At 38.9% G+C, this 13,021-nt stretch overlaps 1 protein-coding gene across 3 annotated transcripts in view; it reads left to right on the forward strand.

The window, feature by feature from the left end:
- FKBP5 (FKBP prolyl isomerase 5) overlaps positions 1-13,021 on the forward strand; it is a 129,099-nt gene that overhangs the window by 71,226 nt on the left and 44,852 nt on the right. For all 3 annotated transcript variants that reach the window (XM_037842905.1, XM_037842903.1, XM_037842904.1), the window contains 2 exons: positions 6,287-6,429; positions 7,353-7,467. In XM_037842905.1, the coding sequence (XP_037698833.1) occupies positions 6,287-6,429; positions 7,353-7,467 (258 nt within the window). The remainder of the gene's footprint in view (positions 1-6,286; positions 6,430-7,352; positions 7,468-13,021) is intronic.

Below are 13,021 nucleotides of genomic sequence, written 5' to 3' on the forward strand. Positions count from 1 at the left end.
CTGATTGGATCTCTTTGCTTGTGATTGGTTGGTTGAGGTCTTCTCTTCCTTCTCTGATCAGTCTAGGTTGTTCATATGTTTCCAGGAAATTGTCCATTTCCTCTACATTATCCAGTTTGTTGGCATACAGTTGTTCATAGTATCCTCTTATAATTTTTTTAATTTCTTCAGGATCTGCAGTAATGTCACCTTTCTCATTCATTATTTTGTTTATATGGGTCTTCTGTCTTTTATTTTGTTAGTCTAGCTAGGGGCTTGTCAGTCTTGTTGATCTTCTCAAAGAACCAACTTTTGGTGTTATTTATTCTATTTTTTTTTTTTTTTTGTTCTCTATGTCATTTATTTCTGCTTTATTCCTTGTTATTTCTTTTCTTCTACTTGGTGTAGGATTGGTTTGTTGTTAATTTTCTAGCTTCTTCAGTTGATCCATTAGTTCTTTGATTTTAGCTCTTTCTTCCTTTTTGATGTATGTGTTTAGTGCTATAAATTTCCCCGTCAGTACCCTTTTGCTACATCCCATAGATTTTGATATATTGTGTTCTCATTTTCATTTCTCTATATATTTAGCAATTTCTCTTGCTATTTCTTCTTTAACCCACTGGTTTTTTAGGAGCTTGTTGTTTAACCTCTAGGTATTTGTGAATTTTCTAAGTCTGATGGTTATTGACTTCTAATTGTATTCCATTGTGGTCAGAGAATGTGCTTTTAATAATTTCAATTTTTTAAAAATTTATTGAGGCTTGTTTTATGCCCCAGCATATGATCTATTCTGGAGAAAGTTCCATAAGCACTAGAGAAGAGTGTATATCCTGGTGTTTTGGGATGTAATGTTCTATATATGTCTGTTAAATCCAATTCATTTATCAGATTGTTAGGTTTTCAGTTTCCTTACTGGTCTTCTGTCTGGTTGATCTATCTATAGGAGAGAGTGATGTGTTGAAATCTCCCACAATTATTACGGAAACATCAGTTGCTTCCTTTAGTTTTGCCAGTGTTTGTCTCAGGTATTTTGTGGCACCTTGATTGGGTGCTGTGCTGGTTTGAATGTAGTATGTCCCTCAGAAAAAGCCATATTCTTTGATGCAGTCTTGTGGGGCAGACGTTTTGGTGCCGATTAGATTTGCATGGAAATGTGCCCCACCCAACTGTAGGTGATAACTCTGAGATATTTCCAAGGAGGTGTGGCCCCACCCATTCAGGGTGGGCCTTGATCAATGGAGCCATATAAATGAGCTGATGGGCAGAAGGAACTCAGTGCAGCTGTGAGGGACATTTTGAAGAGGATCTACAGCCAAGAGGGACACTTTGAAGAAAGCACAGGAGCTGCAGATGAGAGACAGTTTGAAGATGCCCGTTGAAAGCAGACTCTCTGGAGAAGCGAAGAGAGGACAAATACCCCAGGTGCAACTAAGAGTGACATTTTTGAGGAACTGCAGCCTAGAGAGGAACATCCTGGGAGAAAGCCATTTTGAAACCCAGAACTTTGGAGCAGACGCCAGCCGCGTGCCATCCCAGCTAACAGAGGTTTTCCAGACATCATTGGCCATCCTTCAGTGAAGGTACCCGATTGTTGATGTGTTACCTTGGACACTTTATGGCCTTAAGACTGTAACTTTGTAACCAAATAAACCCCCTTTATAAAAGCCAATCCATTTCTGGTGTTTTGCATTCCGGCAGCATTAGCAAACTAGAACAGGTGCATAAACATTTATGATTGTTATTTCTTCTTGTTGAACTGCCCGTTTTATTAGTATGTAGTGGCCTTCTTTGTCTCTCATAACATCCTTGCATTTAAAGTCTGTTTTATCTGAGATCAATATTGCTACTCCTGCTTTTGGCTGTAGCTTGCATGAAATATTTTTTCCCATCCTTTCACTTTCAATTTCTTTGTGTTCCTGTGTCCAAGATGGGTCTCTTGTATGGAATATTATTGATGGTTCATATATTTTGATCCATTCTCCCAATCTATATCTTTTAATTGGGGAGTTTAATCCATTTACATTTAACGTTATTACTGTGTAGGCATTTGTTGAATCAGGCATCCTATCCTTTGGTTTATGTTTGTCAGATATATTTTTTCCCTCTCTCTCTTAATGCCCTTTAACATACCCATATTGAAACTCTTTAGCACTGAACTTTTCTCCATATCTCTCTCTCCTTTCTTTGTTTCTCTGTCAGTAGGGCTCCTTTAGTATCTCAAGTAGGGCAGATCTCTTCCTAGCAAATTCTCTCAGCATTTGTTTGTCTGTGAAAAATTTAAGTTCTCCCTCAAATTTGAAGGAGAGCTTTGCTGGATAAAAATTCTTGGTTGGCAACTTTTCTCTCTCAGAATTTTAAATATGTCATGCCACTGCCTTCTCACCTCCATGGTGGCTGCTGAGTAGTCACTACTTAGTCTTATGCTGTTTCCTTTGTAAGTGGTGAATTGCTTTTCTCTTGCTGCTTTCAGAACTTGCTCCTTGTCTTCAGTATTTGAGAGTCTGATCAGAATATGTCTCTGAGTGAGTTTATTTGGATTTATTCTATTTGGAGTTCACTGGGCATTTATGATTTGGGTATTTATGTTGTTTAGAAGGTTTGGGAAGTTTTCCTCAACAGTTTCTTTGAATACTCTTCCTAGTCCTTTACCCTTCTCTTCCCCTTCTGGAACACCAATGACTCTTAAATTTGGATGTTTTATTTTATCTGTCATATCCCTGAGGTCCATTTAGATTTTTTCAATTTTTTTCCCCATTCTTTCTTTTGTTATTTCATTTTCTGTTCTGTCGTCCTCGAGGTCACTGATTTTCTGTTCAGCTTCCTCTAGTCTTGTACTATGAGTATCCAGAATCTTTTTACTTTGGTTGACAGTTTCTTTTATTTCCATAAGTTCGTCTGTTTTTGTAGTTACTCTTGCAATTTCTTCTTTATGCTCTTCTAGGGTCTTCTTGATGTCCTTTATATCCTGTGCCATGCTCTCGTAAGTTTATCTTTAGTTCTTTGATTAATTGCTCCAAGTACTGTGTCTCCTCTGATCTTTTGATTTGGGTGTTTCGGTTTGGGTTATCCATATTGTCTGGTTTTTTCATATGCTTAAAAATTTTCTATTGTCTTTGGCCTCTTGGCATTTGCTTAACTGGATAGGGTTCTTTTAGGATATGTAGACTGATTCAAACACTTATCTCTAATTTATCAGATCTACAGCTTGGTAGAGTACACTTCTCTAACCAGCAGATGGCGTCCATGAGTCACCTATTCCCCTCAAGCCAGTTCTCCCCAACTTTGTCTTTGTGGTGAGTGGGAGTCTGAGTATTGTGGGGTCCAGTTGGTGCACCAAGTTTGTGTGTATAGTTGATGCTGCCTGCCCTGAATGTTGGGCGTGTGTCTGAGTGGTTAGGGAGGGAGGGCGGCTTTAATAATGAAATCTCCCAGGTGTTCCTGGAGATTTAAAGCTGTTGCAAGAGTCTAATCCTTCAGTTCGGTCTAGCCACAGTTTATCTCTTCCACTGACCCACAAGTCCTTGGTGTTGGCATATGGTCCCTGCTACCTGCGAGTGGGTCCCTCTTCCAAGCTGTGCCCTCCCAGGGCCTCTGCTGAGGGAAGACTGTGCTATGTCACAGGTGAGTTCCATCCCTCAAAGGAAGTTCTGGGCCGCAGGGCCATGTATGGACATTCCCAGACTACTGAAAGGATGGCTGAATGGGACATGTTAATTTCCTCCTTTTCACACAACTCCACCTTCCCAGCTCTGGGACAATTAGCTGCGGGTATGCGAAAGTCTGTCGTCCACGCCAGATATTGTGGTGTGTGTGCATGTTGCTGGAAATATTTCCTATCACACTGGGTTGTTTGGGGCAGCTCTGGGCTGTGCCACAGGCGCCAGACAGGAGCATTCCCAGCCCACCGGGAAGATGGGTGTAAGGGGATGCCCCCCTTTTCTTGGGAAGTTATGGTATTTAGTGAGTTTTCTCAGCCACTAGACTTACTGCTTTGTCTCTCAGAGCTATCTTAGCTCTGCTCTTGCCTGGGCCCAAATTGCAAGTCTTTGACGCTTTATGTAATGGGCTTCTTAGAGTAATTGTTTGAGAAAAAGAGAAAAAGATTAAAAAAAAAAAAAAAGTAAAGGGAAAGAAGGGCCCTCCTTGCAGATGTAATAGGCTATTGAAATGCTAAGAGACAAGGAGATTAGGGCCATTAAGGAACAATCAAGAAAGCAGAAAAACTGGCTGGCTCTTTAGATAAGGGTCCTTGCCCTCTGGATTTGCATATGTGCCTGATTCTGTTTGACCCCTGCCCTTATCCATTTTATGTTCACGGGAACTCCAAAAAGTCTCTGTTTTTATTTTTGGGTTTTTTTGTGTATGTGTTTTTTTTTGTTTTGTTTTGTTTTTGCTGTTTTTGCCATTCCTATCTCCTCTCTGCCAGGCTGACTGCTCCCAGATTCTCAGGTATCTGGTCTCAGTCTATCTATGTTTGGAATTTTTGATCCGCAGTCTGAGTTTTCAGTCAGAGCTGCAACTATAGTTCTGCCTCCTGGTTCCCAGCACCGATGTCCCCTCTTCCCACAGGACTATGCCTAGCAGGGAGGGGCACAGGTCCCCTGGCCGTGAGAACTTACAGATTTTGCTGATGTCAGCTGTTCCACGTGTTCGTGAGTGTAGTATGAAGTATGCCCAAAGTCAAAATGCTCTGCGGTGTCCAGTCCACACGGTTCCTGGCTTTCTACCTGCTGCCCTAGAGGAGTAACTAAAACCTGCACTTCACCACTCTGCTGTCTTGCCCCACCTCCTAGTTTGTGTTTTAAATAGTATGCATGCATTACTTATTTAAACTTTTAAGTAAAATAAGTATAGTTGATATTTTGAAAAATAGTAATTTTTTATGAAGACTGAGCTGAAGTCATCACCTTCAAATGCTTATCTATCCCTATTTACATGGCTTTGCTGGGGGTTTCTTTATGACTGTGTTCTCTCAACAGCTCTCTCCCAATCTAAACAACATCTGTCTTCAAAATTCAATTTTGCTTACTTGATCCCACTTTAAATACTTCAGCTTTTCACTGGCATAGCACCTCAAGTTTGTAATACATCCCTTTAAATTGCACATTTTCTATTGTTTCCTGAAGGATTTGAGACTGCTTACATATGATACACATAATAGGAACTGTAAAAATTACTATTATACCATGTGGGCAAATGTAGTTCTGCAAATATAGTAAATTTAATTTTAGCTTCCGGGAAGTAGGACAAAACCTAAAACACTTTTGAGTTCTGCAGTTTTGTGATTAGACAAAAAAAGACCTGTTTTCTTAAAAAAAATTTTTTTCCTGATACTAAATTTTGAGAACAATTTGTTTTATGACCCCATTTATGCAATGTATATATTTTCCTGTCATTTCTTGTTTTTTGGTTTTGCCTGCCCAGCTAAACTGTAGGCTTCCTTAGGACAAATTCCATTTTCTTTATTGTTTTTGTTCTGTCTCTGTACTTATTATGATTGAAATTATGAATTAAGCAACAACTGCAAGCCAGCCACATTTCGTGGATTATGTTACTGCTACTTTTCAAACTGTTAATCTTGAGAAGCTGTAGGAAGTGATACTACTTTCATCCTCCTTAGCAGAAAATCTTCTCTGATACCCCTCAAAAGAATCATAATATATTTGTTTTAGTTTCCTAGGCTGCTCATATCATGAAATGGGTCAGGTTAAACAATGGGAATTTATTTGCTCACAATTCAAGGCTGGGAAAAAGTCCCAAGTAAAGGCATCACCAAGGTGATACTTTCTCCGCAAAGACTGAGGCATTCTGGTGTTGGCTTCTGGTGTTCTTGGTCCTCGGTTTCTCTGTCACATGGCAATGCACATGGCAGCCTCTCCTGGCCTCTCCCTTCTCTTCTGGGTTCTCTTGATATTCAGCTTCTGGCTGTTCCCTCTGGCTTTCTTTCTGTCTGAGTTTCATTCTACTTCTAAAGGACTATAGTAATAAGATTAAAACCCATCCTGATTGAGTTGGGCCGCACCTTAACCTACATAACCTCATCAAAAGGTCCTATTGCAATGGGTTCACTCCCACAGGGATGGATTAAATTTAAGAGCATGTTTTTCTGGGGGTACATACACCTTCAAACCACCACAATGTTTTTTTGTGTGTAGCTTTTGCTGAGTTCTGTCATTTTGTAGCCCATAGTTACTAGTTGAGTATATAGTGTGAGGAACTGGAAATTTGTTTGAACTTCTGTTTTATGAAAAGTTGAATCTTTTTAAGTATGGCCTATAACTTTCAACTACCTTTTCCTTTCTTTTAGGTCAGGTTATCAAGGCATGGGACATTGGAGTGGCTACCATGCAGAAAGGAGAGATCTGCCACTTACTTTGTAAACCAGAATATGCATATGGCTCGGCTGGCAGTGTTCCCAAAATTCCCTCAAATGCAACGCTGTTTTTTGAGGCAAGTGTGTGCTGTGATGTTCCCTTGTCAGCATCTGCCCTACTACATTGCTGGCTTTGAAGAAACAAGCAGTGAAACAGGAGCTAAGTTTGCTATTGAGAATCAGATCCAACTTATTTATTTTGGATCCTGAGTTCTTGAATTGTTTCCCACAAACCAAAGGGGTATGTGCCAGTGCTTTCTTAGAAACATGTCTCTGGCACAAAAAGGTCATAGTCAAATAAACAAAAGATACAAGACTTAGAAATAAAGGTCCTTGCCAGTGGTGTGAGTATGCCATATGCAAAACTGACCAGAAGACAAGATGGAAATGTTGGAGATGATACTGAAATGTGCCCATACCAAAGTTTATAACTGTCACACAACTCACGTCTTCATTTGAAGTGGTAGATGGTAATGATATATTATTCATCCTGTGTTGAATTATACACATTTGGCAAAACCTGATTTAAAAATTAAGGGGGAAAATGTCTGGACCAACCTAAGGCAAAATACACCTTTAGCTGATTATAGGTCTGACTCATAGGATTCATTCTTACATTTCAAGAAGGGTACTGCATGAATCTGGAGTAGAAGTGTAATGGCCTCAGGTTCAGACAAAAAAGTTCTGTGTCAGCACCTTGTAGCTCTTGCCTTTTGCCTTCAAAATAGTTCCCCAGTATTTCCTGCTTGTCTTTGCACTGCAGCCCTGCAGGATTTAGTCCTAGACATTTATTACTACTTTAAGGTTCTTTTCAGGTACTGAAAAATGCAGTGCTCTTTTTTCCCCTACTTTTCCAATAACTAAGATTGATAGATAATTTAAAAAAAAATGAAGTCTTTTTATTTGTAACATGAAAGGAGAATTGAATTGCCCTTGCCTTAATCCATATTAGGTCTCTTTGTTTGGTCTTCTCTCAGCCAAATCACTTTTTCCTTTCTAGATTGAACTCCTTGATTTCAAAGGAGAGGATTTATTTGAAGATGGAGGCATTATCCGGAGAATCAAACGGAAGGGAGAAGGATACTCAAATCCAAATGAAGGAGCAACAGTAGAAAGTAGGTGTTGCTATGAGAAGGAACTAGTCCTTATAAATTACATGTAGATGAAATAGAGATTTTTAAAAAATTCTTTTTATTGATATAAACGCTGAGTATATTTCAAGAATAAGTTTTAGATTCAGTATTTATTTAATGAGTCATTTCATTTGGTAAATATTAATTCAGCATGTATGTGCCAGGCGCTGTACCAAGTTCTCACTTAAAAATGAATCAAAGAGATCCATTCCCTGAAGGAATTCTCAGACTCCCAGGGTGTGCCAACAACTGTAATAGTTACCTTATATATATATATGCATGCATTTTTCATAAAAACCTCATGAAGTAAGATTTATTATCCCTAGGTGAGAAAAATGAACTTCAGGGAAGTTATATAACTTGCCCTAGATTACAGAGTTACTAAGGAGAGCAATAGATTATAATCCCCTCCAGGACTCTCAAACTTCACTGGCTGTCATCAAAAAAAGGATTTACTCAGTTTGTCATTTGAATAAAATCAAAATTAGATAGTATTCATTCTATTCTGTATCAGGAGGGATGCCTGCATTCAAATCTTGCTTTCTGTTTACTGAGTAACCTAAACCTATTCCATTTCTTCATTTGCTAGGTGGGAGTAACGACACCTCTGAGAACTAGGGGGACTAGTTATTCTTCCTCCCAGAGTGCTTGGGAGTGTATACTCCTGGTCACTTTATATTTCAGTCAACATGCATGCATTTACCCCAGTATAGAATGAGTGCTCAGAAACTTGTCTTATCTTTATGTTTCCATCACCACTTACAGTGCATAACACATATTTCCATCCATTAATGATTTTTGTGCATAATTGTAATTGCTGTGGTATTTGCCTAAATGATAATTTATCTATTTCCATTGTTCCTTAAACATTTATTAATTGGAATTCTGTAAGGGAGAGCTGTTCATTCTCCATTTATTTATTCAGTTATTTAGTTTTCAGTAAAGATCCATGGGTATTTTTTATTCTGTAAGTTATTATTCATTATTGTTCTTAGTTACTTTGCTGCTCAAATTGTCCCAGACCTGGCTATGGGAACAGACTGGCTCTTATGTCCTTGCAACATGCCCCCATTGTTTTTTGTGTGTGTTTTAAAAATCTTTTATTTTGAAATACATTCAAACTTACAAGACAGCTACAAAAATAGTGTAGACACTCTACAGAGAACTCCAACATACCCGCATCCCCTCAGATACCCAGATCCATGGGTTTTAACATTTTTTCACATTTTTATTGACCCCTGACATTTCTCTTACCAGAGATCTTTATTTCTCCATGTGGCTTTCATTTATTTTCTATTGTTCTTTCCTTTCAACTTTTCCAGAACTCTCTTTAGCATCTCTTGGTAGGACGGGTCTACTGGTGATGAACTCTCTCAGCTTTTGTTTAGCTGGGAATGTCTTGATCTCTCCCACAGGTTTTTTTGTTTGTTTGTTTGTTTAAGCATTCTTTATTGTGAAATATAACATATTATATAGAAAAGTGACAAATTTCAAAACACAGTTTAACAGGTAGCTATAGAGCAAATTTCAAAAGTACAGTATGAGTTAGAATTCCACAATTTCAGGTATTTCCTTCTGGCTATTCTGATACACTAGAAACTAAAAAGAAGTATCTATATAGTGATTCAGTAGTCATAATCATTTGTTAAATCCTAATTTCTGTTACAACTCCTCAGTCTCATTTGATCATTTTCTCAGTCTTCGGAGATATTTGGGCAATGACCATTCTAACGTCTTCATGTTGAGAAGGGGTATCGACATTATGGGGTAGGTGAATGCAATGGTTGTTGTTCTTCTCCCTTATTTTTTAAAGACAGTTTTGCCAGGAATTCTTGGTTGGCAGTTTTTTTGTTTTCAGCACCTTTAATATGTCATCCTACTGCCTTCTTGCCTCCATGGTTTCTCATGAGAAATTGGAACTTAATTTTATTGAAGCTCCCTTGTGTGACACATTGCTTTTCTCTTGTGGCTTTCAGAATCCTCTCTTTATCTTTGACAGTCAACAGTTTGATTATAATATGCTGCTGTATGGGTCTATTCATTGAGTGTCTTGGATGGATCTGTTTATGTCTTTTGTTAAAGTTGAGAAATTTTCAGCTGTTATTTCTTTGAATATTCTCTCTGCCCCTTTTTCTCTTCTCCTGGGATTCCCACAATGAATATATTGGTACATTTGATGGTATCCCATGGTTTCCTCAGGTTCTGTTCACTTTTTTTCCTTCTTTGTTTTGCTCCTCAGAATGGATGATCTTAGTTGTTTTACTTTCAAATTCTCTGAATCTTTCTTCTGCCAGCTCCAATCTGCTGTTGAACCCCTTTAGGGAATTTTTACTGTGGTCTTCACCTCTGTTTGGTTCCTTTTTAAACCAACTTCCATCTCTGTACTAATATTCTTTCATTTTCCTGTTTTCCTTTAGTTCTTTGTCCATGTCATCTTTGAGCATATTTTGGACCATTTTCAAAAGAGTCTTTGTCTGGTATGTCCCAGGTCTGATCTTCTTCATTGATGAATTTTAATGCTTTAATCTTCTGCTTTTCCTGGGCCATCACTTCCTGTTCCTTTGTATGATTTGTAACCTTTTGTTGAAACTTGGACACTGTGATACTTGAATATGTTATCACTTGAATTTAGACTCTGGGGCTTCTATTCCTTAAGCTAATATCCAGCTATTGTTATTATAGAGCATTCCTTGAATGCCAGGAACCAACAAAAAAAAAAGAAAAAAGAAAAAAGAAAACACCTTTCTTTCTCAATCTTAGCACATTGATGTGTAGGAGTGCTGTCCTTCAGGGCTTATCCATACAGTGAGTTGAGTGAATAGCCCCAGGCCAAACCCTAGGGGCCTCCCTGGTCCTCTCTGCACATGCATCTTGTCTAGGGCCATGTGTGTGGCCCTGGGATTTCCCCCATTTACATAGTTCAGAATGTCCCCTCTTTCCTAGGAAACAGTTTCCTCATAGTCCTAGATGTTGTGCTGTATGTCGTACAGCCAGCAATCCTCTGCCACAGGCAGCCACTTGACTGTGCGACTATGCCGGTTTGAAATTGTTATGGACTCCAGAAGACCCATGATCTTTTAATCCAATCTTGTTGAGTGGAACCTTTTGATTGAGTGTTTCCATAGAGATGTGACCCACCCAACTGTGCGTGATACCTTTTATTAGATCATTTCCATGGAGGTGTGCACCCTGCCCATTCAGTGTGGGTCTTGATTAATTCACTAGAATACTTAAGAGAGAAGCTAAGAGCTGACACAGACACTTGCTGACACTTGGAGACACTTGGAGATGCAGACAGAAGGACATTTGGAGATGCTAAGCTAAGAGATGAAGCCCAGAGTTTGCCCCAGAGAAGCTAAGAGAGGATCCCCAGGTGCTTAGAGAGAAACACCCTGGGAAAAAAGAAGCAAGGATGCAGAGGAGCTGAAAGAGGGCAATGAAGATAGGAGTCCAGAGACATCTTGGAGAAAGCCATTTTGAAACACAACCTGGGAGCAGAGGACAGCAGACACCAGCTCTGTGCCTTCCCAGCTGACAGAGGTGTTCTAGACACCATCGGCCGTTCTTCATTGAAGGCATCCTCTTGTTAATGCCTTATTATGGACACTTATTTTAGAACTGTAAATTTATAACCTAATAAATCCCCTTTATAAAAGCCAAGCCATTTCTGGTATTTTGTGTAACAGCAGCTCTAGCAAAGCAGAACAGCTACCGTCTACACACAAGGCAAGTCTGGGATGATGAATGCCTCAGACCACCACCAGACAGTTTGGGCCAGACACCCATGCACACTAGGAGTGTGGGCCAGCTCCACAAGTGTCAGTGAGGGGTGAGGGAGGGGCCACCCAGGGCACCCGAGATGCTCCTTTTAAGTGGCCTTTTTCTTCAGTCAGCTCCTGCCCTGTTATTGCAGTGTTGTAACTGTTTTCTTGAGGTTTGAGAAAGGTATTTCTGCCAGCTCTTATTGGTTGTTAAAAGCTTCTTGGGGTTGTGGGCAGAGCCCTGAAGCCTCACACTCTGCTGTCTTGATCAGGGTGGAGCCTGCCCCCTCTGTTTACTTCCTTACTTTATGGCACCACAAGATGTCCCATGTTCATCTTAAAATTCCCACACCCCAGTCTCGAAGGAACCATTTAACCTAGGAGCCCTGATTCCTTTTATTGGAGAATGGTATTTAGAAACCAACATCTGGGTGCTAGGTGTATTCATGCTGTGGGATGTGATTGCTTCTAGACCTTTTAGGGGACAGAGCTAAGAAATATATGTAAGTCATCATGCATAAACACGTACGTATTTCTATATCAGTCTGTACAAATAATAAAAACCACAAGTTCGTACTAACACTTCCACTTCCAATCCAACACCACAGGTTCGGGTCTAACCTTCTCCTTTTGCTCATTTGAGACTCCTTGCTCCTACAATGAGAAATCCAGTTCTTAGCATCTACAATATATTTACTTATTTGTTCAACCTAGTATATACATAAAGTAGTTTCAGAATTGCTAACATACCCCTGTGAAACACCCCTTATGAAATACTTCCTATGTAGGAAGTATTTGTGTACAGTTCTTTTTGTTATTAGCCTTATAGCATACAGTCACAGCATGGTTTTCCAACTGAAGTATCTTCCTGTTTCCCTGTAGTGTGATTATGTTATTCATGTAATACAGTTAGGGTTCATTTGTTACTGTTTGTATTCCATTTGGTGATCTTCCCTCATTCTGGTTGATTTTAATTATTTATTTGTTTTTTATGTAGGTGAAACATGACTATTATTCTAAACTATACAAAGAGATATGCTTGTAGTGTTATCCTCCCCTCATCCTTACTACCTTCATTTCTATTCTGTTGCTACCTATCCCCTGTAGGTAACCAATCTCATTTGTTTTCTGGTTTATTCTTCCTGTATTTCTATTTTAGAACTGTGATCAGATACATGTTCCCCACCCCCTGTGTCACCTTTATTATTGTGTAAAGGGTGGCGTGATATAGACAGAATGTTTTTGACATATTTGATCTTTTATATAGTTTTATTTGTATATTTATTTATTTTGTTTCCAAATATATTAAGAAAGAGCAATGACTGATCTTTTGTCTTACCTTCTTAGAAGTACTTTGCTGGAAATTGAGAAAATGGTTTATTTATTTTTTTCTTCCAAAAGCCCTTTCTTGTCTTCTGGAACAAATCAATTTTATAAAAATCTTTTAAAATTTTCCATTTCCAAGGTTAAGTTGTCCTTCTTTCCCTCTGAAACAAGTTAGCTATGTTGAAGGAGGATGTGCTTTAAAGGTAGTCTCTGTAAGAAGCCAAGATCATCTTGTTCTTTTTGAAATCTCTTTACCAATTTGCCTTCCTCTGTGGTATCACCCAGTACACTTAGATTCAAAACGATGTATAAAATCCTACAACTACTGCCAGCCTGATAGTGAAAGAGAACAGTAATACACTGAGCACTCATTACAGCCTATCATTATATATCCATAGGAATTACTAAATTTCTGTCACTTCTTTGTAAAGGTTCAGTGAAGTAGTGGG

Source organism: Choloepus didactylus, chromosome 7 (assembly GCF_015220235.1).
Source record: "Choloepus didactylus isolate mChoDid1 chromosome 7, mChoDid1.pri, whole genome shotgun sequence".
Classification (NCBI taxonomy): domain Eukaryota; kingdom Metazoa; phylum Chordata; class Mammalia; order Pilosa; family Megalonychidae; genus Choloepus; species Choloepus didactylus.